At 36.2% G+C, this 27,645-nt stretch overlaps 2 protein-coding genes and 1 long non-coding RNA gene across 15 annotated transcripts in view; 2 read left to right on the top strand and 1 right to left on the bottom strand.

Moving 5' to 3' along the window:
• The window catches only part of mapk10 (mitogen-activated protein kinase 10), a 105,726-nt gene extending 94,324 nt beyond the window's left edge, over positions 1-11,402 (bottom strand). For all 8 annotated transcript variants that reach the window (XM_088628893.1, XM_088628888.1, XM_088628890.1 and 5 more), the window contains exon 1: positions 11,107-11,402. In XM_088628893.1, the coding sequence (XP_088485019.1) occupies positions 11,107-11,109 (3 nt within the window). In that variant the 5' untranslated portion in view covers positions 11,110-11,402. The remainder of the gene's footprint in view (positions 1-11,106) is intronic.
• Positions 11,403-11,479: 77 nt separating this feature from the next.
• On the top strand, positions 11,480-16,413 carry LOC148672906 (uncharacterized). The gene is made up of 2 exons (XR_015935896.1): positions 11,480-11,628; positions 12,771-16,413. It is a non-coding gene; the product is annotated as an uncharacterized LOC148672906 (long non-coding RNA).
• Positions 16,414-25,953: 9,540 nt separating this feature from the next.
• The window catches only part of ptpn13 (protein tyrosine phosphatase non-receptor type 13), a 91,068-nt gene continuing 89,376 nt past the window's right edge, over positions 25,954-27,645 (top strand). For 5 of the 6 annotated variants that reach the window (XM_088628873.1, XM_088628876.1, XM_088628877.1 and 2 more), the window contains exon 1: positions 25,954-26,312. The gene's annotated coding sequence lies outside the window, so the exon portion shown is untranslated. Of the gene's footprint in view, positions 26,313-27,406; positions 27,426-27,645 lie in introns of those variants that run through there. The other variant, XM_088628874.1, reaches the window with a different exon arrangement.

The raw sequence follows: 27,645 nt of genomic DNA, 5'->3' as shown, positions 1-27,645 counted from the left end.
AACCAATTATGTACAAGCTACCACACAATTCTATCTGTTTCCAATCAAAATACATCATGTTCACTTTAAAAAAGGGTAGCCAGAAATTTTCATGAGTACTATTTTACAGTACATAAGGTGCGTGGTGCATTTAATTGCAACTCATTACATACTGTAGGTCTAATAACAAGGCCAAAAAGATTCATTCAGATTTGTCAGATTTCACAGTAACCGCAGACATTTTCAGAATCTCTGGTGTATCTTGATCTCTCCTTATGGTGAACCCCTCTAAAGTAACACAGATGAATATTTGAAAGGGGGTAAAAAGCAAGACAGAGATTTAATAAATAGCTGACAAAGTACTTCAATTTCTGTCAGTTCCACTTTCATTTCTGTGAACTTCACCACTTCATCTTACAGTACATGTTGTATAAAAGGTAAAGCAAGCCTGCCCAGGTTCTCTGTGCTGACTGCATGACAAAGCTACTCTAGCGTGATCGATCAGAGCTTTTCACTGCACACCTATGTAGGGCTGAATATGTGAATAAGCTATTTGGTTTCTCTAGGCTTCCTAGCCAGATTAATACCTTCTTTCAAATCCTACGGTTGCTGCGCTGCAATATCATATCCAACTGGTTTTCATTTCTGTGCAGATGTGAGGCTGATCCCTGACATCTGATTAAACTTTATGATGGCTTTACCACCACAACCCTAAGAGGATAACAAATGGAGAATGCTGCTATGCACAAATTCCTGAGATAGATTTGTCTCTGGAAAATGTTCTTTCAAAAGAAAAAAGATACAAACTCCTTTTACAGAACTGTTAAACAGAGGCTACTCTTTTGTCATTGCTTGTCCATAAAAAAGCAATCATATAGCTGAAACATTAATAGTGATGTAGATTAACTAAGGTAATATATAATCATAATTCCTTTTGAATCCTTCTGTCCCACACATAGGACACAACCGCTTACATTAAGACAAGAGACTATCACAAAGTTGAACATTCAAGTCACACTTAGATTTCTACAGTTTCTGGTACAGTACCATCTTCATATAAGCATGTAAAGCAGTGACAAAATAGAATGGAAAAGACATAAGCTGCCCCTCACAGTTAAAGTTCTCATAAAAGTTCAAAGATCTAGAGCTCTTACAGTATGTTCATTTCTTAAACATTTCCACTGCAACAAACACACTGTATCTGTTCAATGCATAATGGAGGGGAGGATTTTTACCATTTATGACATCAAAGAAAAGTGCTTCCACTCTAAAACTGCAATCTCTCAAGGGACAGTGGTGTGCACAGGGCAGACCTAATACAATTTTTTGACAATGTTTATGACAAAAGTGTTAAAGTTTAAATGGGGGCCAGAAAGGTCCTTACCAATTCCTTGACCCCTGTACCATTCTGACCTTTGAGCGAACTGCACCAATAGTTATTAAAATCCTCATGGTGTCACGTCACTCCAGAGTGTTCTCCCTAAAGGCAGTGTACTAACCTCTTCACTTATCAAACAAAATGACCAAAAGGAATCATCAATGAAACTTTTTCTCCATCTGCATTAGATTAACACAGGATTAAAATAGTCAAATCAGTCAAGACCACTTTGTAACCAGTTCTGACACAGTACAGTATGCACATACTGTAGGAATACCCTAAATTAATCCACATTGTGATGGTTCTATGTTTTAATCATATAAGACCGAACAGAAAGATTCAAACCACACTTCTGCCTAAACTCCAGCGTAACAGACAATGACTTGTTTCAAAATGATCAGTTAATTAATTTCTATAACAGTCTTTCCATGTAACTGTGCAACTCTGGCCAGTCCAGCTCAATGGAGGTCTCCAAGTAATTAATCTTACTCAACATGTAATACCCTTCAGTGCAGCGCATTGCCACAGACAGCAGATTCACTGCATTTCTCCAGCAGTTTAACAGAAAGCTGCTGCAGTCTATTGCAGTGGAAGATGCACACAAACAGTAAGCATCTAGTTTTAATTAATCAAAATGTTTCCTAGGGGCAGAAAAGCCAGACTATTGGGCAATTCTAACATTTTGAGTGGCTATGTAGAAAAACATACTGTAGAGACAAGAAAAAAAATCAGTATTCTTCCATAAATAAATACGTTTTTATTTACAGAGTATTTAACATATACTGTAAAAGACATTTTAAAATTATAGTTAACTACATTTACAAAATAAATTTTAATACATTTGCTTAATCGTCCTTGACAGAATATTCTACAGTTAAAGTGCATTGATACCAAATGTCATCAAACACCAGAAACCATATCTTATGGGGACTTTAGAAACCGCATTCTACATTGCTAGTGGACCCTGAACTATGAAAACTGTCTCTAGAGTAATCACAAATGATTGCGTTGTCCTTATACTTTTGGATTTTCTGGTTAAGATTGTTTTTTCTGTTTTCCAATACAGCTTCCTATTTAATGTGGCCAGACATTCATGAAACTTAAAAAATGTTTGCTAAACCAGTGGACCCCAAACTAGGAAGACTGTCTTTAGAGTATGCTACTGATAGAGTCCATTTAACAGAACAATGCTTCACCTTCATATTGCTGAGGACTGACTAACAAAACATAAAAAGTAAAGTTCCTTATAATTAATCTGAAAATGTTTAAGTGATTTAATATTGATGTCTGAAGGGATAATTTTTCACTAAATGAATATAAGAAAGTTTGCACACAAAAAGAGGCTGACTTTCATTGGGTTGCTTTTAGTTAGCTGATAAAATGATCTATTTTTAAAGTATATATGACAGAGTACTTTATATAGACAGTGAACAAGATACTTACTTTTGGTTCTTAGAACCATTCACTTTTCAAAAGTTACTCCACAGAGCAAAGTTGAAAGATGGCGTGCAGTTACAGTAAATATAAGACTCTGTCAGACAACACCACTAAACTAAAAGGTGTTGCACAATGGAAAATCCCACTTTTATTACATATCCACATCATTTTCTGAGCAGTTTTGTTTTTAGTTTAGTGCTTTTAATCATGATGTCATGTTGTAGTGCTGCATACTGTGTTTATTATAATGTTAGCATTACTCCACTGGATGTGATGACAAATGAAGCTTTTTTGGACATCAATGCATGATTTAAACTTTAAGCATATAGAATGACATGCAACCTTGGCCATTAATTCTATTAATTAATTTACCATTAAAACTAAAGCTTAAGCCCCAAATGTTGTTACCAGCATTGCATTTATTTGATGTTTTTATTCAAAAACAACTTAAAACTATGGTATTTAAAATTAGCCTTCACACTAGTATAAGTGCTTTGAATATGTGCTAAATACACTGTAAATAAAAACATTTGCAAAACATTCATAGCCATTTCACTGTTCAGGATAATATTCTATATAATCCATAACAATAGACTATAGATGGGAGCAAGCAATTAAATGAACTATGTCTGGAGGTGCTGTCATAAATATTTTTGCTATTTCTTTACAGAATAGGAAAGAGGTACACAGTACTGTATATACCAAAATCACTTTAAAATTGATTTTAAAGGCTTTGGACCTTTAGTTATAGCAAAAGGTAGTTTTCCCCAGGGTAATAACCTTTGCTTAAGTTAGAACAAAGAAACCTGGGTGATTTGATTGGATTCTACATTATAGATCCTGTGCACTGGTGAAGGTAATCTTTGTTTTTTCATTAAGAACAAGTTGATGTGATTGTCTGAACACAGACAACTCAGTGAAAGCCAAGGAGGAAAAAAGCAGTGAATAAATTATCTGGATCTTCAGGCTCCTCTTCTTTGACTACTCAAAGCAAGGACATTTGTAAGACAAGTATGAGTCTCCCATATTGCATTTCAGCACTTCACAGCACACAGGTTTAGCAGCATTGTGTCTCCATCAAAGACACAAAGGTACAATGTGACTTTGTTTCAGATGAGTATTCTGCTTTTAATTATTATTATTTGTCATAAACATCATATGGATTATACTACTAATAACACCATTAAACTTACTCCACTCTTCATCTTCAAATCTCATCTCCTCTGCATTCAGCCTGCACTAAAGCACATAAACAAAAAAATCAAAACTGTTCCAGGCTACCATTCCTCATCCATCTCTTCTTTTTCACCTCTCTCAATTCTCCTTGACTGTTCCCGTGCTTCCTACATGACTTACCACATTTATCAGCTTGCCACATGTTTAACTTCACCCTCCGCCATTCTCTAACCTTGAACATTCAGGAATTGCTCTTCTTACCTCTTCTCTGCTCCTTCCGGGTTTCATGGTGTGGCTCCATCTCTTGAACTTTCCCTCTCTACAGCAACTGTATTTGCCAAGGATCTAAGAACCTTCTTTTTTCTCTCTACCCCCACTTTCTGATTTATCTTGTTTCTACCAATGGCTACTCTTGCTCCCTCTGCACTGTTCACATTCAGGTTTGCCGTCTTTCCCATCTTGGTAACTCTGACCGTTACTCACAAATTTCAAACTTAATACCCAGTCTCTTCCTGGATAGATTTGCTGTACGTCATGTTCAACTCAGCCTTTCAAAATCTACTCTATACCAATGCCTCCTTCCCCTCCTCTGCTCCCTCTCATCCCTATTACTTCTGGTTCCATCTCCCCTTCCTACAATACATACCTTTACCTTACTTATCTTACCTCATTCCTACTCTACGCAGATCTTTTACATGACACACTTTGGATCAGCAACCCTTCCGACTCACCCAAAACTGTACAATTTGCTTACTATTTTCTATGCCACATATCTCAGAAACAGGTCCTTTTCTTCTCATTCTACATTGGCTATACTTACTTACCACTTTCTTCATCATTCCAGAACCTCATGGCTCCAGGTCCTTGGCTGTCCTTTTGACCTCCTCTCATACTCAGTGCTTACTTCCTTTATGGCCAATTGGCCAAACTGTACTTTCTTTGCATTTGCTTACCTGTCAAGCCAGCTCATTCTTGACTCCCATGAGCCTGTGCCCAAACCAGATGCCTAGGTACATCAGGAGAGAACCTTCTGGTTTGTTTTTTCAAGAATCTCTTCAAGACCAACCTGTCGAGACTGCACATGTAAATCCTACAATGCATACTTTATCTGCTTATACAACATAACTCTCACCTTTGCAGTGCTACTTCACCCCACTCACAATAGAAGTTGTGGATCTAAAACACCTTGTAATGGATATACTGTACAGTACATTTGCTATGAAGACATGGTAAATTCTAATCCTTATTCTTTTTGTCTATAATTACCCACCTTGCTTTGTAAAGTAGTGCTGTATCTTACTGCATTTTACTGAATTCTTATTTATTCAACCTAAAATATGCAACATTTTCACAATAGAAATTTGTACAATTCAGTAATTATTTTGAATGTGCAGTACTGTATATTGGTTTGATTAAAGCCATCAAAGTAATTACAGCCATCTTGTATCAGGCCCTTAAAACTCTGTATCAAGGACAGAGTGCTGTTATATAAAAAATGCGATCTCATTTCATACTTTCACGCTCAAGAATGACTACATTGTTATTTTTCTTGATTGATGTAAATCTTAAAAAATAGAAAATAACTTATGGCAACAGCATGCCATGAAAATTGCTTTCAAGAGAACTGCACTTTTTTTGACAAGAAGAATCAGAAAAAATGGATAACATACACTATATTTTAGCACCTAAAGAAAAAACAAGCCTCTTCAACATTAGTGTAAAATTTAATGATTAGAGATGAAAGGTTCTAGCCACCTAAAAAGGCTAATAAATTTACTGTAATATTAATCTTTATTAAAAGCCGATTTGTACATATTTGAGTATGTTAATCCTGCTTTGAAAATGCACTGGCAATTCACTGATGACTGGAAAAGCCCTTAAGCCCTTCAAGGCAAAATGTGAGACTGCTCAACACCTCTTTCTCCAGACATGAAAAACAGCAGAAGAGATCAAGGACAATCATGCTGCTTTATAAATTGAGAGGTTAATGCAATTCTGAAGTCATCACTGTCGATGTGGGTTAAAGGGAAATCTGTTCCACAAGACCGATGAGCGGTGTTCATTAAGACAAATGGGAAAATCTCTAGAATCTGAAGAAGTTATACAGTACGTTACATTACTGAATATTCTCTAAGAAGACAAGTGTAAAAACATCACAAAAATAAGTTTTTGCAGCTTGCATATGGTAAATACACATTTTGTAGTTCACAAATGTCAGATTTCGATAAAAAATAAATGACCATGAAACGTCTTCATCAAGGCATATTGCTATATATAAAAATCCTCTCTACAAACAGTAAATACAGCCTTTATTTATTGGTAAGAATATCTAAATGTATTAACACCATTTGAAACTTTTGTATATTAAGTTTGAGTTTATTAAAAACTAGGAGTATGTTTCCAGAGGGTAACACAGAAACCTTGAGATGTTCTGCTGCTCATCTTCCTCTCAAAATAGTGACATTTACATATACAGTATAATGTACATATATTTTAAGAATTTAAAATAGTAAAACAAGTCTGCTAAGACAAAGCTCTCAGTATCATTTTAGATTTTAAGCATAAAAATGTAATAAAAGTATTTTCATTAATTTAAGCAGATATAACATTAGAGTGAGTAATGTCACCCTAAAACTAATACTGTATTAACACCACATCCATCCCTACATTTCATCACACTTTCGTGAACAGATTTACCTGGACACATGGTTATACAGTAGTTCAATACCACAGCACGTGTGTTTCAGAGGACTCCAGCCTCAGATCCACTGATTTAATTCAAAGAGAAGTTGGGTTTCATCCTGCCACTCCCTTCCATCTACTGTACAATGCTACAGGCAAAAAGTAGGTCTTAATGACCCACTTACTTTATTTTAATGAAATTGTGCAGAGAGAATGGGGACTACAAATCACCATTTAACAACTCTAATCATTGTTTTGGAGTATTGAACAAGTACAAAGAGTTTCAGAGCATTATATTATAATATTAAAAGAACCAAACTATACAAGTTAGACAACAGTTAATGGAATATTAACTGATGTTTAAGAGTCCTTTACTAAATGTTGCTACACATCTAGAAAAAGCATATTCGAATTTTTGGACCCTTAAAATCTGTGAAACAAACATATCTGAAATATGTTTTTAAACATAAAGAGGAAAGTGTCAATCAAAATATAAAAGTCTACAGGATCTAAGAGGGTAGGGAATATATTCATGAAATAAGTAAATTGGTTAATTACTTAGTGAATTAAATACAACAGGGTTACGTCACTTGTATCTCATACTATAATATAATACAGAGAAAATGCTTTTCCTCATATTTTGCGTACATGGTACAGAGCCATATTGATTGACCAATAGATTGGCTGATCAATCTACTGTATGACCAAAAAGTATTTACAATAGTATTCTGTATATTAGTTTCCAATTGAATAACATAAATAACATGTCACATATGTAATATATGTACATCTTTTGTTTTACAAGCCAAATTCCAACAAAGTATTCAATTTATGTAGAATTTATAAATAAAATTATACAATATACATAGAATTTAATGACATACCATGTTGATAGCTCATATAACCCATATTTTATTTATTATTGTGTTAATACTATTGCACACACCTATTCTATACTTTATTTATTTTCCATTTTCTATAAAGTACATTTAGCATACTGAGCTACTGGGTTACATAATGACCCTCTAACTCCTACTTCCTGTGTGCCTATATTAAACTTGCTTTTGTTTTACAAGAAAAAACTACACAATCTTTCCCTACTCATGATAGCTATCTGCTATAAAGCTTATAAGGTATTTTTCTTACAAGGCCACCAAAATGAAAGATATCAATTTTAAAATCAACCACTTTGTCCAATCAGCTGGGAAACAGATGTCTGAAATAAAGAGAAGAGTCGCTAGGGTCATACGCTATAGTGATATGGAGACCTCAACCATAATTTCAAAGAGGATTCTGCCTTTTTGCCACAACTAACGTGTGCTCCCTGCATGTAATGGATACAAACACAGAGCATAAAAGCAAAATGATAGAAAAACTCTAGACCATCCAAACAAGTATGGAAAATGTACCTAAGTAGCAAAATGTAAAAATTAATGGAATAGGTGACAGCAGAAATTAGTGATATTAATACTTATTTATTTGGTTGATATTTTTGTCCAAAGGGAATTACAGAATTTAGACGTACCATTACCTAATTGCTGCATCTACAGTAAGTTCAGGTTTCCATTTATACATTTGGTCAATTATCTTGCTTAAGCAACAGGACTGTCCGCACCTGAAAGTGGAATTTGTGGCTTTTCGAGAGAAAAGAGTCGTAACCACAGCTTTGAGCTTTTGAGCACAGCATTACAACTGGGAAGTCATTAACATGACAATAGTTAGGACAAGCTGCAAGAACAGGTCATTGTTTACAAGAAACCTGGAATGACCTAGAGAAGTGAGATTCTGAGGGAAGAAGTGAGATTAAATCAAGACATTTGCTATAACAAGTTGGGTAAGAACATCTGGCGTCTGACAGCCTGACAAAAAACTCCTCATCAGCAGAGGATTGAGGATGTGTATGGTACAGGCCCATGGTCTGTTGCTTTTGCTCCTTATACTGTATGTACTGTAGGCTGGTGAGCCCTAAGATGAGTTAAACAGCTGTCCATGGCTATATATAGAAGAAAATAGTCTGTTCAGCTTTCTGATGTGAAAATGTCAGAGCTAATTAATATTCACATTACTGTAATTGAGAGACTGCTCCCAAAAAGACACTATAGTTCTGAAAGATGTTCCTTGTAAGATGTTATATATGTACAACCTTTATATTCAATACAGAATATTACAGTATGTCAGTTACAACAACTTGCAAGTGAAAACAAATCATTGCAATACATTTCTGTAAACTAATAAGAATGTTCAAACTGAGTAAAACTTTATTGGAATAATGCTTCACACGCCTATATATTTTTTCTAGCATCTTCTGCCTTGCTAATTAAATAACAAAAGCTCTATAACTGATCTTTGAAACCTGTGAGCACTAAGCCAAGAATATTTAACTGCACATAAATTTTGCACTAGGATAGGATCATACCCTATCACAGCGATGTTTTTTCTGGTAGAGGGTGATCAATTTCAAGTCACATAATTGAATTAGCTTACAATGGCAAACTGATATATAATAGTTATAGTACTAACATAAATAATTAAGTTTACAAAGTGGCAACAATAGGTCTGTGAAAACATTTGTATTAATGACTAAAGACGTGATGATAACAAAGAAAAGCTACAATGTGTCCATTGGAGCCTTTCCTGGAATACTAACAAAGATGTTATATTACATTTTTTCCCGTATTTTTTGTGTGCCATTAAAAGTGTCTCATTTAAAAAGATCGGAAACGAGTTTCTAACAGACCACACGTCTTTTGACAGGTCAGTTGTTTTTGAGCCTCATCTTCAAAATCTGACTGAGCAGCACCGTCATGAAAAATAACAATTGACTTCAGCGCAAGCAGTCCAGAGAGGGACAGGTCAGAGAGTTACTGTACATTGATACAAACCTTCGACTCAAGGTCTTTTCACAGAATATGCAAAAATATTCCTGCGCTTCAGTACACTAGCTATGGCCTATTATCTCTCCCTGCGCTATAAACGACTGTCTTCGAGTGAGAATTTGTTAAGTGAGAAAGCGTGGATGATCTAGACTTCAAACAGTGTATCCCCACAAACGCCTTATTATTTCAGACAATGAAATTCCACCCTTATTTCTATTGCCAGACACCACAAATTCGAGAAACAAATGCACTTTGTCTCTTCGGCTTGTAAGCAAACTTTTTCTTGACGATTCTTAAGAGCACTTACATTCCTTATTGCACTGGATTCTGAGACATCAAACGAACTACAAGAGACAAAAATAAAATAACAGAAGGGAATTGTGGACAGTTACATAAAATAAAATGATATTTGCAATTAATGTTTTTATTCCCACGTTTTAATAATAAAGTTTGTAAGAGGAGCGTTTTTTTCTCTATTTTACGCATAATACAATGAAATTTAATGTAGAAACAATGCACCTTTTTTATTTCAAACGGTGGAATGTGTAAGTATAGAACATACTGTAATTGCAATACAATAAATGTGAAATACTAGTATTTTTCTTTTTGCTAGTATATATGGCATTGTATATATCAGAAATGGAGTTACAAAAATAAACGCGAAAGATATTCATGTTGTCAGAATGATTGTTATACTGTCCACAGTCAGTGACAGCGCTTGTATAACGGAATCTATTATTGGCCATTTTTTTTGTATCATCACTCCACTGTATCATACAATTTTTCTTACACCGCTGCAGGAGGAAAAGACCAAAGATTGACCCCCCACAACCCCCAGCAGTATACTGTGCACACCGTACACTGTTGAGAGCGTAATGCATTAAAAATCTTTGCTATTGAAGATGAACACGCAAACTAATACTCGATAAGATTCCAGGTGATACAGCGATGAACGATTTTAACTAGCTATTTTTCTAACTTTACCCTGGTTTAAAAAGAGACCGATTAATAAATACCCTTTACACCGACTAGCTAAATAAAGCTAAACCCACACACCTGCTGTGTGATTCTGCTCGTGGTCAAGTATTGCTCCGGTGTAACGCCTGTTTCTATTGTATACAGTACCTTAATTGAGTTACGCTACACACTGATAGCTTTGCTCACCGAAATCGCAGAATGACTGAAAAACGGACTAACAATTCATTAGGAAATATTTCAAACATAGCACAATAATGCACGAGCTAATTCTGAAATTGAAAATGAAAAAATCTTAAACTGGGTTGGACATTACTGAGAAAACAATGTAAAAAAATCGATGCATGTGACGAAGCGTGTTTAATCTCAGACATCTAAATGCAAATGGTAAATGATCTAGTACATCTACTTTGAAAGATGTATGTCTATTTTCATATTATTACAACGTGTCTTAGCCAGCTACACTTCTACTTATTTTTCTCCGTCCGTTTTTTTTTTTTACAATGGCATCAGTCGACTTCATTAACCTTTGCAGCAATCAATATTCACCACCCCACCCTTCGGGCAGGTTAGCCTCTCTGCATCAACATTAACATCACCTACCATTCCGTGCCAGCTGACGACGATCCTGGTCCAGTTGACACAGTCCTTTTCAATACATTCCGCCGGGCGAGGTGCAAGCAAAGGGACGCAGTTATCTCTGCCAAGGATTTATTTTTGTAAGGAAAGAAAGGATAGCCTCCGAACAACAACAACAAAAAAATAAATAAATTAAAAGGGGGGGGAATCAGAGATTTCCTTGCTGAATCACACTCCCCTTCACCGTCTTGCAACCATTGTGCTGCAAGATGCTGGCTGTACCATTGTGGAACCTACCAGAGGAAGATGGAAAGAGGGGTTAGGGAAATGGGTTGCTATAGAAACCTAAAGGAGCACACATGACGTCAAAGGGCCAAGTAGTCTCTGGAGGAGGGGGGAGCTGGGCTGATTCTGCACCGTCCTCCTCTCGCTAGCTCTAGTTCCTTGCTATGACAGGCTGACGCTAACACTGAACCCACCTCTCTTCCCACCCTGTTCAGCGTTTTCAGCACCGCAGGCTGACACCACAGAATGGAAAAGTAGCGGGTAATAAATAATGGAGGGATATCACTCTGTGCTTTTCCGGGAGGCGCAGTAAACTGTAGCCTGTTACACTTTGCATACTAGCTGCATAATCCTTCTCAGTCGTCAGTCATTCGCAGCTGAGAAAAAAACGCAGCAGTAGGGTAGAAACCTACTGGGAGCGACCTTTCCAGCTATTTAAAAAAGATATTGAGGAAATTAGGATTTCCTGTTTCTCTTAAATTCTTAATGCTAAAAGTGACGTTAGCCATTTTAGGTGTAAAGAGATTGTGTTGCTCATGACTGCGCAGATGCCCTTACGCATCATGTTTGCTACACAAACAGATTATCCAATACACTATTGAAACGGACTCTTAAAAAAGTAAACTACTAAGTTGTTTTTTATTTTACTTTTTAAACATGAATTGTCGTTGCCCACAGTGTATTAAACTTCATACTACTGTGCAAAAATGTGATATTGGAATAAGGATGTTTCCATGGCACTGAATTGTACAAACTGTACCCAACAAATTTTAATCTCTCTCTGTTGACTTTTAGCAAAACAGAAGTTATTGCGTTAACAAGCAAATGTGAACCAATTCATAAAAAAATACGAAGTTGAGTAGGTATATCAATAAGCTGGTAGTCATTCCAGTTTTTCTTCTATCATACGTGACACCTTTTATATATATTTTGCTCGTGCCAAAATACAAATAAGGCAGATGAGCTGACATTCAGTATTTAAACTGAATCTTGTTTTTGGTATTTTGGGACACATTTGCAGTATTTGTTGTAATTGCAAATCACCTTTCCAGCTGAAGCACTCATTTGTCTTCACAGCATTGGTTTCTTGAAAATAGCAGTCTTCACCAATGAGGGAAGTGCTACATCACTCTCCTTTGATAAGCTAGTGTGTGTCAAATCAGGCCAATGGGAGACTGCCACATCACTCTTGTCTTGAAGCTGGCAGTGATGTGGTTTTACCTGTAAAGAAACAAGTAAACATTTATTCCATGCTGAAAAGAGAAGAAAAGAAACAGATTGTTTCAGCTGTGGAACCTTCTTCAGGTGTTTTGAAGTGTGCGTGGTTTTACCTGTGTCAGTTTTACCTGCATCAGAGGCTAGCGGAGAGCGACACAGAAACTGATGACTGTGTCCTTTCACAGGGAGCTGGAGCTGTGAAGATAGCCCAGGGTTCCATATGGAAGACGGATTGCAGGTGTTGTCAATGATGGGATAGGCGTACCCAAGATACCACAAACGGATGGATGACGAAAAGGTCAAACAGGAGTCAGAGGGTTCCAAAACAGTCTCTAGAACTCGAGTGTTGACTAACAGGAGTGGACTGTCCTGAAATTTCCTTTTCATATAATAAAACTTGGTAAATATATAGAGAGAAGCCTGGAGCTGAAATGCAGTTTCCATCCAGGAAAATAGAAGGCCAGAAAATAGGCCTTACAAACTACAGAACATGCCCAGATGGGAGCAGCCATCCAAGGAAGACACTATGCTCCCCAAGCTCGTTGTCCATTTCATAGACCGTTGCATGTAAGTCCCAGCCTTACAAGGAGGAGTCTGATCTCCCAATTTGGAGACAGAGGGAATTGCCCAAGGGAACAAAGTTTGTCAAGAAGGTGTATGGTTAGAAAACCTAAAGGAAAAGAAAAATGCATGCAAACAAAATAGAAGCATAACAAAAGGACTCATTAGAATAGAACAAATAAGTAACGTGAATTATGACTTGGGGAAGAACTCCCACTACTGACTGAGGAGATGCCAGTCACTTAAATAATTGAGGAAAAGTGCACCCTGCACCTAGACTTCAGAAAAGTCCTTAGAACCAGAGAGAGGACACAAAAATGAAAGATCCATGCCTTCAGTGCAAATCTGAGAAAGCACCTTTGCTTTTACAGAATTGCAATGTGACAACTGAAAATAATCATCCTTCATATTAACAGACACAAACCAATTGCTGGGCTGGAACAAGCTGAAGGACATGACAAGTGGTCAGCATTCAACACATGAGAAACTACAAAACGAGAATTAGAGACTGTAGTTCCAGAATGAACTATAGAGAGTAAATACTGTATGAAGTTTGTTGTTTTTTCTGTTCTTCTGAATCATTCTTCATTTTTCATTTAATTCCATTTAAACATACATGGATGGAAATACACATAATTACCCTTATAAATAATGAATCAGTTGTCTCATATAGTTAGTCTTACACAGTACTTTCTACTTAATTTTTAGGAAGAATGATGAATAAGCAGGCACATCTAGTAACTGTGTATAGTGCTTTACTGCATACAGACGTCATTCATTATGGATTAGGGTTACCCAGGAACATTCTTCAGTTTCCAGGAGAAAAAGAGAATTAAGGACCTTGCACGTTCTCATGACAATGTCAGTCACTAGTCACGAGATTATCGTTCAACACGTTTGGTACTTGATGGATGTCAGTCTTCATAAATGTTTGCCTTGACCCAGCAGTTTGTTGGGATACAACCTGACTTTGAGACAGTCTCTGACAGAGTAAGAAGAGTAAGAAAGCTCAGTGCCAAGACCCTTTTTTGTATGTGAGAACATGCTTTCACTGTTTAAACACAAAGGTCATTTTAAAGGGTTCGACTGTTTTCATTAGACAACTCCGCTACAAAACAGCTTCCTCTACACCAAATCACTGTATTTTACTGTTATTCCTTTGCAATTAACTTGAACTTAATTAGCAAATGTGAAATGCCTCAAAAAGATTTTAAAATGCTGTTGAAAAAAAATAGTAAAAAACTTAAGCAGAAGTTGTGCTCATTCTCTTTGTGCTATTGCTGACAACAGTAACAGAGCTTTCCTTGAGTTATAGCCCTCAAATGTTCTGTGAGGAAATGCACCTCCCTTCCTGGCCCATTTGTGGTTTATGTGGCATGAATTGAGTTATCCCTTTATCTATGTACTAAACCTGACTATGGATACACTTTTTCCATAGAGGAAGAGTTTAATTGTTTATTAATTTTTACATAGTGTCAACAATGATGTGTTTGTAGTTAATTCATCATCTGCTATGTGTGGCTAATGAATGGTTACACATTATGAACATCTGCTGTTCACTTAACACTAACAATTAACCCATCCATTGCCATTCAGCCAGACTTTCTATACTGCTAACTTACTGAAGGCCCACAACTTTGACTTAATTGCCCAAGAGTTTCTTGTTCCTTTCCAAGCAAATAAATTATGTTTTTTTCTTAATTTTAAAGAGCATGTGGGTGAAAGATTTGACTTTAAATTGCACTCTGAAAATGAGAAGTTGTTTAAATTTTGAGTACCGAAAGACTAAGGTTACTTGAAGCAATATCTACTCACTCATCTTGTCCTGCCAGCAGACCACCCCCATCCGCAATGAATGTTCTGTCCAGTGGGGAAAGACCATTCTCATTGTGATCATTTAGTTCAAGAACTACTTTCCAATATATGTCTTCAATGAAAACTGCTCCAAAGTGGCTGGCCTCCATGACTTGCTCGGATGCATTTTCAGTGTCACATGGAGAATATGCCTAGGACCAAAATGTTATGTTTAGAAAAACAGAATGTCCCCTGCTTTTGCCATGAACTTCAGCTTATTGAATCCAGCTCTCTAACCATACAAAAATAGATTGCAATTCAGGAAATCTTCCAAAAATCCGTTGAAGAAGACAGGCCTTTTTCTGTTATTGCTGTACAACTTAGCAGTTGACTTGCTTAGGAGATCTGACAGTATTTAATCGCTTCTGACAGAACTGCAATTTATGTCATTAAATTTCGTTGACGTATTTCACTAATGTTGATTCATTGGCAATAATCATTATCACTGTGGTTTACAAAAAAATCTAGTCATAAGTAATTTTATCATGTTCCTTATTGTGATGTAAATATTCTGATTCTGTCAGGTTGTTGTTTCCTGATTTATTGTTTCCATGGAGAGAACTGACAGTGTTTTTTTTGCAATATTTGTCATTAAACTATTAAATATTCTTGGCATTCACCATTTACTGTATTTCATGTACTGTGAATGCGAGTTTATTGATTTTGCCTCCATAGTGTATCTTGTTTTTACCCCACTTTGTATTCAGAAAATGGGTGATTATGGCTTTAAGAGTACTGTAAAAGCATTCAGTTAAATGACGCATCATTGAAACTTGTACAGTTTAGACAGATGGTGGGGCTGAAATAAACATGTATTGCTGAGCACAAGTGAGTTTTAGATTGTGATCAGCAGTTTTGCTTCACAGGGGTGACTCTGCAAAGGTTTCTTTTTGTCCCATGTTGTGTCTCTTCTCTGAAAGAACATTTTAAATTAATTATGAGTCTCAATTTCTCTAGTGAAATCTTCCACTTCTTTTTAAAGAAGCCTCTTAGACATGAAACAATCACAGTCAATTAAAAATAACTTCATTGGAACAAAACTATTAATGTTTATTGTCTTGTATTTTACCCTTTTCCAAATTAATGTAAAAAACATTTCGACATTGGTGAATTTTGTATCAGATTTATATGTTTATATGGGTTACAGTTTTCTACTGTCTTGTCTGATAGGAAAACTACTTTTTACTCTGCCCACTTACTGTATATCCTTTGGTTTGAACAAAAACTAAATATGAAACAATAAGGAAAATTGTATAATCTGGATAAATTAATCTTCTTTTGGCCTGGACATTATATGTGTGTATGTATACCTACATACTCTATATATACATACTTATATATTTATAACATTATTTGACAATAAAGGAATGGATGATTGTACTATCCACAAAATAAATGAACACATGAGCTAGATGGACTGAGAGGCCTCCTTTTTTTTTTGTTTGTTCTTATTACTCAGTGGGCTCTCTGTGCTTCTGTAATTAACTAGGATATACAATGACACATTGGTGACAAAGGATGCAGGAAAACTTTCATGACACAAAAATGCTGCAATGTAGATTACAGAATATTTTTGTATCCGCTCTTGTTAATTAGCCCATTATGTTTGGTACGACTATATCACAAATTTGGAGGATTTATCATGCTGTCTTTTATAGCATTGTTTTCCCTCGTGGTGAGCACTTTAAAAAGAACAATCGATAGTATGTTTCCAAAATCAATGGGAAATGGCTGGAGGCAGTGGAGCGCCCTGCTGTTTAATCAGACGTCGCAGGAACACCTCAAAGTACACAAACGTCTTAGACCACCGGGGGGCACCAACGAGTCAGACACGTGGCATAAGCCTGCTTCTCGACTTCGAGCTACAGTTACTTCAATACAAAGGAAGGATGATACATAGTATTGACGACAATAAAAGCTAATTAAGTTCTGATTTTTCTTGCTTGTCGTGCTGGAATGTAACTGAACTCTGGAAGAGCTGTATGGTGAAGCGGGGGGGGGGGAGGTGAATTAGAATGTATGTTTTAGCTAATTATTTTCTTATTTGATGATTACCAAGGAATTAATTTGATTTTAATGAGACCTGAGTCACAGCATAGAGACTGAGCATAGTCTCTCAGGAAATAAAACCAAATACCAGCATTTGATTAATTGTACTGCACATTTCATAACAAAAAAATATATTTTTGAAAAATGTTGAATTACTATTAACACCATTATCACTAATAAGGTGTATACTGAAGAGTCAGGTGGTACAAAATGTTACTCCTATTGTAAACAGTAAAAATCCATAACACATATTTTGCAAATATAATGCAAAAAGGTTGCTAAGACTAAATCATTTGATTTCCAGTATGAAACCACAATTTGTTTACATTTTAAACATATTTCCCAACATTGAATGTAGTTATATGTGTTAGTACAATTTCAGTGTTTATACAAGTGTACTGTAGTGCCTAACTTTACCCCATAGTATTAAAAAAAGATTATGAGCTCTTTTTCTACACTACGTTGCTTTAAAATACTCTGTGCTGCTTGCCAGAACTGTAACATATTAAATCTGCCAACAAATTGCCCTTCAGTATTTCTCATCCCTCATGCCAGATTCCCATTACACAAGTTTAATCACGGTTTATGGGAAAACAATGCCAGAGAGAATATTTCAGCTTTACACTTTGGGTAAACCTCCATAAAGAAACACTGTTTCCCAAAATTCCCCATGAATTGAACTTTTTATTTTGAGTTTCCAGTAAGGGCGCACATCCTTTAGTGTAGGAAGCAACTGCTACTGTGCTACAGCAAGCCATTTGATTTACAGTGATAGGGTATTGTGCAGCAGCATGCATTTTTCCAATCTTTGCAGTGCCTTATGATTGTCTCTGCTAGCTCAGAACAAGGCCGACATTGACACATTCTGAAATTCTCTTGTCCCTGTTGGCCATTTTTTTCCCTTTATTCTTCAGCACAATACTTTGCCTTGAGTATCCTGCCTCGTGCCTGCTGGCTACAGGGATAGGCTCCAGCTCCTCTATGACCCTGTAGTGGATAAAGTGGGTAGAAAATGGATGGATGGATGTACTTTGCCTTGAGTCGCCCACACCAAAGCAAATCTTTAAATTTCAACAGTTACGTTTACAAAGCTGTCTGCCTTCCCGCTTGTGTTTTAATATACTGTATAACTGAGTACTGGAGATCTGTCTTGAGCCCAAGGAGCCACTAAAAAAAAAGGAAACCTCTATGTAATGTTCCTAACAGTTCTGCCATAGCTGATCAGCCTCCGTGTTCCAAAGATGATGAACATTAATGTCTCCTTGACAGAAATAACAGAGGAAAAATTGGGTTGAGGTCAGGCTGGCAATGGGAAATAAGAGGGTTAAAAGAGCAGCTTATTTTCAGCTCTTCATGCTATAATGCACTTTTCTTGTGACCTGCGTGAATGCATTGCTGGCATATATAAGACCTCCCAACACATTACTGGTAAAATTTTGGATGCTGTGCACTTTACAAGAAATTAGAGTTTTGCACCATGTACAGTACTGTTCTTTTTCAAGAGAATTTCTGATTGTCCCCACACTCTCAGACACACGCACAAATGACCAGGCATAGTACATTTGTCAATGTTCTTGACAAGAAACCTCTGCCTTTGTATCCCATTGGCTGAAATCACATAATTTCATTTTCCTGCAGGTGCCACTGCAATCTAAATATCTAGTTTAATACAGGTGTACAATATGGTCACAAGTGACAGTCAGTCGTGTGTATGATTTAGAAACGTGATTTCTACTGCTTTAAATGGTTCCAAAAATGCCACTAGTGATGTTGAGTTTATAACAGTAATAGTAAATTTCAGTAGGTAAAACACTGTTTGACGTGTAAACATTTATTTTCATCTTGATATGAAAACAGTTCTGAAAATAAGTCCTTTTTCCATGAGATTTTGAAAGTATTATATGAGATTCTCTTATAACAATGTGTTATTGTTTACTATGTTGGAGAAGAAATAAAAAGAGATGTCATTAGACCTTCATACTTTTTTATGGCTTCATCAAGGGCATCATTGCCACTATGTTTAAAGTGGTTTACAGTATCTGGAGCGAGTTGGCGCACAGCAATTTTAACTTAAAAGTCTGTGAACATGCGGTGTGTCATGGGGCAGATTGAAAATAGTTCTCTATGACCTGTTGACTTCTAGTGGGGTTTATCAATATCGTGAATTAAATTACTATTAATAAACAATAGACACCTGCACAAACATTAATGTACAGTACACTGTATATGGTAACTCATCACATTATTGGCAGAATGTTAAACCTCCACAATTTACAGAATGTCTAAAGCTCAGGCAATGCATCAGTCCGTTGATATACAATATAGTTTCATCACTATCAATAGTCAAGACTGTCCAAATTCAAGAGGGTAATGAATAGAACAGTTATTGATGTCTTCCCTGATGCTTACCTGGTATTGATACACACTGATTAACTTGCTTAGTTCAAGTGATTTCGTTATTTATTTTATGAAATTGTGCACATTTATTTTTCTACTAGCTTTTTCATAGCATTAATATACGAATGCTTTAAAAATGTAAAAAAAAAATGAAATTCCTGCCATAAACGTAATCCTGTACTAAGAATAAGGAATAACTCTCTCTCTCTCATCCTAGCGTTAATGCCGCATCAGCAGGGTCCGCTTGTCGGCACGCCCGTCTCCATTTGGTGGTTTGAACCAAATCTTTGAGCTGACGTTGCCATTAGATGCTACCGAGAATACTCCAACCGGCGCGTCGCTCCGCCTGCCGTCAGAGTGGGAGGGGGGGAGGAGAACAAAGTAATGTAGCCAATTCATAGAGGGGGACTATTAGGAGGCATGGGAAATTTGGCCAGGACTCCGGGGTTATACCCCTACTCTTTTCGAGAAACACCCTGGGATTTTTAATGACCACAGAGAGTCAGGACCTCGGTTTTACGTCTCATCCGAAAGACGGCGCTTGTTTACAGTATAGTGTCCCCGTCACTATACTGGGGTATTAGGACCCACATGGACCGCGGGGTGAGCGCCCCCTGCTGGCCTCACTAACACCTCTTCCAGCAGCAACCTTAGTTTTTCCCAGGAGGTCTCCCATCCAGGTACTGACCAGCTTCAGTGGGCTGCCAATTGTAAGTTGCAGGGTGACATGGCTGCTGGCCCAAGAATAAGGAATAACTTACCCCGTAAAATTATATCTTTTAAAATAAAGTTACATGTACAGAATACTCTCCCATCTTTACAGTCCTGTTTAGATTTAAGAACATAAGAACAGTTACAAACAAAAGGAAGCCTTTTTAGTCCCATCTAGCCCGTTTGGTAGTTGTGGTTAAGATCTTCTATTTTATTACACAATAAAAAAGGATGGAAATTATTTTGTTTGGTATATTCTGCAAAATGCAAAAACCATCTATTCTGTACCAGATACAGAGTAGTCTATACCACAAGACAGGAAGTACATTTACTATTTTAAACACTTAATCAATACATGAATGCATTGTTTCCTACTGATAAGGTGTTTATTATGGACATACTGTAAACGTCGTAGGGAGCAATTATTTTAAAAAAAGCATAAAATGTTAGATGCAGTGAAGGTTAGATGCAGTTTTAAAGTTCTGCTACAAAATGCGACCAAAAATTCCCTTTGCAGCACCTTGCAAGTTGACCTGTAGCATATTTTGTTAATTGTGTTGTTTATACATTAACCCAATTTAACAAAGAAGTTTCAACATCATGTACTGCACAGATATTGCAACAGAGACCCAGTATTTTACTTTTCTCTCCTAAATGATGTAAGACTGAAAGCAAAATTGTTGTGGTTTGGTTTAAAATAGCTTTTAAGTTGCTTTGCTGGGTAAGGTTTCTGTGAAAGGAAATTTCAGGCCTTAAGCAAAACAACAGCCTTAGTGGCGACATTTAGTTCTTCCAAACCCTGCCATTTGTGGTACAGAAAGGAGTTTTTCTTCTATTAGTCATGAAAGTGATGCAAATGTGTTGCTTTCCTGAGGAGACTCTACTCCCACAGTTCACATTTCTACGCAATAATTAACCATAAAAAATTCTTGTTCGTCATTTACTGAGCCTATGTTCTGAGGGCATCTCACAAGCCATCAATGAAAACAGTAACATACCTAAATTCCCTGACATCATTTGAAATGAAGATTGTATTTTTTTGTCTCCTGTAAGATATCTTTCATTCTATCTGGAATCTGTTGCATGTGTCTCCCACCTGTAAAGATCACGTATGTACTGTAGCAAATTTTGAAAAAAGAATCTAATGTTAGCTTTGGGGGTAGGTAATAAAAGTTAATTTACCATTTGTCATATAAATGTTAGTGATTCATAAAGCTCTTTGAGTCAGGCAAAAAACAGTTGCTGTGAGACTGGTGGAACATGTACAACCAATACTTAAAAAATACACTCTAGGGCAAGGGCATGTTAACAAAGCAAAAAAGAAAAATGACAGTACTGCTTCCATTTGCTAGGCACGTTTAATCCACAGGGCTGTAATCAGGAATGTTTTAGTCTTGAGAGGAATAACCAAATAAGAGTTCATGGCCAAGGGCTGTCCTATTAAGTGCTAATTTAAAAAAGGCATCTCTGAACACTGCAGCATACAAACATGAAAAAAATAACCTTTAGCTAGACTTGTGAGACATGCTTTTAACTGTGAATGAGTTTAAATTTCATATAATTCAGTTACTTGTGTATGTTAGCTTCGCCTAGGTAAATATCAAAGGCGGTTTGCATTACCTTGTGTTTTGCACATACATTTAAGAGACAAAGGGCCTGTTTTAATGTCAGACCACACACTGTTAGAATTGGCTCCATAATGCAAAGAATTATTTACGGTATGTCACTTTTCAAATCATCAGTCACATTGTTTTATGGAAAAACAAAGCATCATTAGTGCAACATTATTACATTTTACGCCATACTGTAAATTGAAATGGGAGGCTATTCAGGAATCTAGGCAGAAAAGTTTCTTTTAATGGAGTTGAATATTTCGTGAATACATTGAATCACATAATATATTCTAATGTTACAAAAAAGGAAAGATTTTACACTAAGACTGTATTGTGTTTATTTCAAGGTAATGCTCAAGCATTACATTTTAACTTGGAAGCTAAAATATTTTTAAGTGTAGCTTTTCCACAGTGTTTTCTGTGTAGGTTTTTTATAATGTTGAAGGATTTCAAGGTTTAATAACTCAAAAGTATAGTGGTTTTCTTGCAGTTACTAGCACTTCAGCAACTGTTTTTTTTTATAAAAAGACCTCCATATGTATGCATTGCACAACATTTAGTTTCATAGAGAAAAAATAGATAAACTAAACATTGTAATTCATATTTGTAAAACACTAATCTCTCTTTTATCTCTGTGTTTTAGTGTTTGAAAAATAAATCACTTATTTTTCATGCTTATAGTTTCCATGTTTCATTTATCCCCCTGCCAAACAGTCCAGAAACCAGAAGGAAAGGAAGTGCAATATTAGCCAGAGGTGTAGTTGTGTGGGCATACTGACAAGCCTTTTCCTGACACATATGTGGACACATATAATTTTTTTCAAGAGAATGACTACAAGTTTACTTCTAAAATCATGTATTATTGAGTTGGCTTAGGGGATTCAGTTCAACTTGATTAAAAATAACACTCAGAACTGCAGTACCTAAGCAAAAATCATGATACAGATTTGATTATTGTGCTTTCATCCTATTTGGAGTGTGTTACGTTATGAATATGCTCTAATTTCTCAGAGTTAAATTTTCACTGAGACTGAATGACATGGTTGATTCTATCAGTTAAGTGGGCTCAGTGATTTGAGACTCCTACTGTATGCAATAATGTTAAGATTAAAGTGAATACTGAAGTCATAAGACTGTATAATATCTGTATCTGTTTAACAATTGAGTCTTATATGTGCAAAGATCCTAAGATATTTTTTTTTCCCTTGACAGGTAGTTAACATGTTCTTTCATCTAAAAAAATCAGATTGCATAGACTTATATTTGTTAGAAATGATACTTCTGATGTTCTGATGTTACAACTACACATAAGACTTAGACGTAGTAGTCGACAAACTCATCTCCTTGTTTCATTGTATTTGTTGTCTGCTAATTTTAGAATTCTTCTTAAAATTGTATTACTGACATAAAGCTTTATCTCCTACCATCATCTTATTTTCATAGTGCTGTGTACTTGGTTCTCAGCTGATGTTGGCTTACCAAAGGACAGAGCTGACTTTATGAAATCCTGTACCATATTGCTTTCAGGACATGAGTCAGTTCATGTTTTAAAAAAAAAAAAACACTTTTTACTTTCACTTTTTGATTTGGAGTTTTGGGTAAAAAGTAAAAGTCCCAGCATCTAATGTTTATCACAAATATATTATTGGGCTAATAATTGAAAATAAATAAACAATGAAATGTCCTAATCCGTCAAGTAAATTTCAGATGTGTGATGATCCTGACATTAACTCATTCATGACTCATCTATGTGTGGCACAGATTGTGACAGTTTAAAGTCATGAGTGACAAAAGATTGTGCAGGGGATGAAACCATAAGTAAAAATTACCCACACCCCCCATCCCAATGGTTCTAAGTTAATACAACTAAGAAGAGTGTAACACCAAAAAGAGCAATCACATGGGCTTTATTAGTTTTAAATAACTGGACAGTTCAAAAAAGCTGATACTGACTGGAAGACAGCGTCCAGTTTTTTTTGGCTGGCTTACTGTTATATAAGATTAATATTTCATTTAAAATAATTATGTGTCTGTATCTTTATTTCTAAAATATAGTAGCCTACATGCTCAAATATACCATTATCCCAACATAACCAGCTCCCTGTTGTGTCCTGTATGCTCACATCAGGATAATGCTATAACATCAGGATAATGTTATAATACAAAATAGAACTATGCATAAATGCTATTGTTAGACAAAAACCTTTCCAGATAGACCACAACATTATATATACTTTTCTTAATCATTTATAACATTGTCTGGATCTGTGGACCTATAATTAGGGGAGTCCATTTCTGGTCCTTAAGGATGACTGTCCAGTAGGTTTTGTAGATCTCTTTAGATTCCCAGCTTCATAAGAACAAAGACAGGCTTAAACTTGTCAAATTACACAAATATTAAGTTGAATTAGGTAATTAAAGGCTCAGCTTGAAAGAAGCAAAGAAAGAAACACTCTGGCCCTTCAGGACTGGAGTTGTACACTCCAGACCTGTAAGTACTGTACCACATCAGTGCTTATTGGTACAGTACTTGTCTTAATTAAACATCAAGCATTTTCCTATCTTTGTTTCTTTGTGTCTATACCAAAATACTAAATAAAACACACAGGCAAGGAATACTACAGAAGGAATCATATGTGGTGCTTTTTGAGCTTTATATTAAGTTGCTGACAGTTGTTACTTTATATTTTGGGATGAGGGGATGTAGGACACCCAGAGACATGATTTTCATTTTCATTCTAAACTGGTGTGGCAGAAGGCAACAGAGCAGCTATTTCTGATATCCAAAGCAGAGGTTAAGAGACCTGCAGGGATCAGTAGAAAACTACAGGAGAAATACGGAAAACCTGAAGTTTGTGGTGCACCTCTCCAGTCCTCGAGGGCCAGAATCTCCTTTAAATTATAAACAGCTACTGACCTATAGGTAGTAATTTGGTCTGATTAATATAATCATTATCTCAATCAGCTCATTAACAGCAAAGGTGGGATGAAAACCCGGTAAATCAACCCTCCAGGGCCGGAGTTGTGCACCACATGAAAATGCAGTCCTAATATTTTCGTTTCTTTTGGACACTTCTGAATGGAAAATATAATATTCTTTCCAATACATTCAATTATTTTCTTTCGAATGTGTGACAGTACTGGGTTTTAGTTTAGATATCACTTGTCAGCTCAAATTAGGAATTTCACGTTCGGATTCACTCCTGGAACGTTTTCGTCATAGAAGGACAGAGATGATCACTCCACATTTTTAAATATTGGTTTGCATGCACACCACTGTTGCTCACACAATATGGGAATATGCATAGTTTAACCAAATTTAACCACAGGGCAAAATCCCACATCCCATTTTAAGAAAAACAATCCTTCTGGCTGTTTGTGATGCGTAACGGGAGATTAATATTACGGTAAACTCCCTCCTCAAAAATTCAAATGTATAACGTTGCCAGAGAGTGTTTTGTCTTAGTTTCTTGTTCCATAAAACAGTTCTAATGACCTCGTTTTTTATTATTAAAAGCCCAGCGACACTGTTAAAATGTATTTAATCGCATAACGCAAATTCATAGACGTTTTTAAAATAAAAAAAGTTAAACTCGATGGTGATGAAACTTTGTTAAAAGGAGACAAAGCGTTTCAAAGGTTTATTAAAACAAAAGACTGTTTACTAACAATGCCTACAGTTGATAAATAAAACATACAAATGTGGTGCTTCGCCGATCTTACCACAAACATTTGTTGTCCCAGTGTCAAAGAACTGAGCCAAATATTTCCTTTAAAATGTATTTAAAGCTGTTTGCGTTACAGGCTGGAGAGCCACGTACTTTAATTGTTTAAATAAACAAGAGTGATAAAGAGTAACAGGAAAAAAAACCTCAACCCACCATCATAAAGTCAATTCTTTGGAAGCTGACTTTCAGGTTTAAGATATACCGCACTCCCCTACACAAACTTGCATCCAAGGCCTTCACTGCTGTGCTTAATTGTTACAATCGGCGACGAAAACCCTGAATTATGCAACTTTTAATTCGCTACAGAACAGGAGAATATTTGAAAAGTGACACAACTTTCCGTCGTATTTTCCTCCCAGTCGAAGGTTTCTATAGAAACGCCTCTTTGGTTGCTTATGTGCCTGCTCCTGCTTACGGCGCTGAGCCAATGAACTGCGGGATCTGGGTGTCTGGTTACTCCCAGACTGAGGCTGGCGAAGGAGAGAATGTTTGCCTGCAACAATGGTTACTATCTAACAAACTGGAAACACATATTATTTTCTACTAAGGCCTGAAAAAGAAAATAAATAGATAAGACATTCTGCAATAGAGTATTTGTATTTTTTCTGTGAATGCTTTTCGGAATATTACACCTTAAAAGGTCTTGGAAATCTATTTTGAAATAAACCTGTTGCAGATTCGACAGCCCTGTTTCTCCCATTTCACGATGTTCTCTTGTGGAAGTGATGCGCTGTGTCTCATCAGTTTGGGATAGTTGTAGCTGGAGTTATTGCAGTATTGTAGCTCGATCGGGACTGCCGAGAACTCAATAGAGGTAAGTTGCCTATGATTGACGTTTGTCTTATATCAGAAGTGCGGAGGGGGGGGAAGTTATGGTGTTGTTTACATGGCTAGCATAAAATATGAAGGCAGTGAAAGGTATAAAGTCAGAATTTCAATAAATTCTCAAAGGTCACATTTTGCACTACATTATTTAAACTGTGTTTCTTTTATTAACAGTTTTCTCAAGGGTGAAACTCCTTGAACTATGCAGAGTGGAATGTTTTTAATGTCGAATTAAGTACGGTATGTTCCTACTCGTAGACTGAATCGCAAAATGCAGAGTTTGCACAGTTATTCTTATGATTAACATGACTGCTTTAGTTAATTTCTGTGGTGTTTTATGTTTTTTCTTCGAGAAATGTTTACGGGAAAATATATTGTTCAAGTTAACTCCCCTATATACACGTAGTGTTGTTTAACTGTGATGGATTTCTATACACGCGTATTCTTAACCTATGGTTGCAGAAGAAAGTATACCGAAAAATGTTTTCTTTTATATCAGTCTTTAGTAGTTTGTATGTAATTGGTAAATTCCTTAACTTTGAAGTTGGCGCAAAGGATCTTCCTTCTACCTCTGTATGATTTGACCACATGTACGTGGATTCAGTTGATAATACTAAATGAAGAGTTATAAAAGGACACTAATCTATAACACCCCACCCCACCAGAATGTTAACATTTAACTCGCTTAACATACGTATACTGTAGGTTGCTTGGGGAACCTAACCAACACTTAAGCTTCTTGTAAATAGTGTGGTAAATGTGTTTATGGCAGTAATCAGGGTCTGACACAATAGAAACGTCCATCAAAATGAAATATGAGAGTGGAATGACGTTTTGCCAATTTAAAGATTTTTTTAATTTATGCCGTGACTGTGAAGAGCGATAGTTTGTAACTTTGTTGCAAACTGAGTTGATTGTCACTAAAATTACGCAGCTGTTGCTGTGCGCTTGTCTAATGATTTTGGTCCCACACCAAGCAGCATGCAGAATATAAGACATATAGCTTTAAGAAGCTATAAAAACTGTTGTTGAAAAGAACCAGCCAGCACAGAAATACCAAGCTTTTGGCAGAGGTGCAGGCACGGATTTTACTGTGATTGATGTAAGTGGAAATCTCTGCCGTTATGGCGCGGTAAATCACCAAACTATTTCTTTTGACGTTTTGGAATTGCCGAACAAAAGAGTTTTCCTGAAAAAAATATGGTGCTTAGCTGGGGCAGTACTTCGAAATTTGTAAGCGTTAACTTACTTGATAAGACAAAAGGTGTTGTTTCTTAACAAGAAAGCAACTCGTTTGATCAATGCAGAAAACAAAAGGATTT

This window comes from Lepisosteus platostomus, chromosome 4, assembly GCF_059453375.1.
Source record: "Lepisosteus platostomus isolate fLepPlt1 chromosome 4, fLepPlt1.hap1, whole genome shotgun sequence".
NCBI classification, from domain to species: domain Eukaryota; kingdom Metazoa; phylum Chordata; class Actinopteri; order Semionotiformes; family Lepisosteidae; genus Lepisosteus; species Lepisosteus platostomus.
This window is presented reverse-complemented; position numbering and strand designations above follow the sequence as displayed.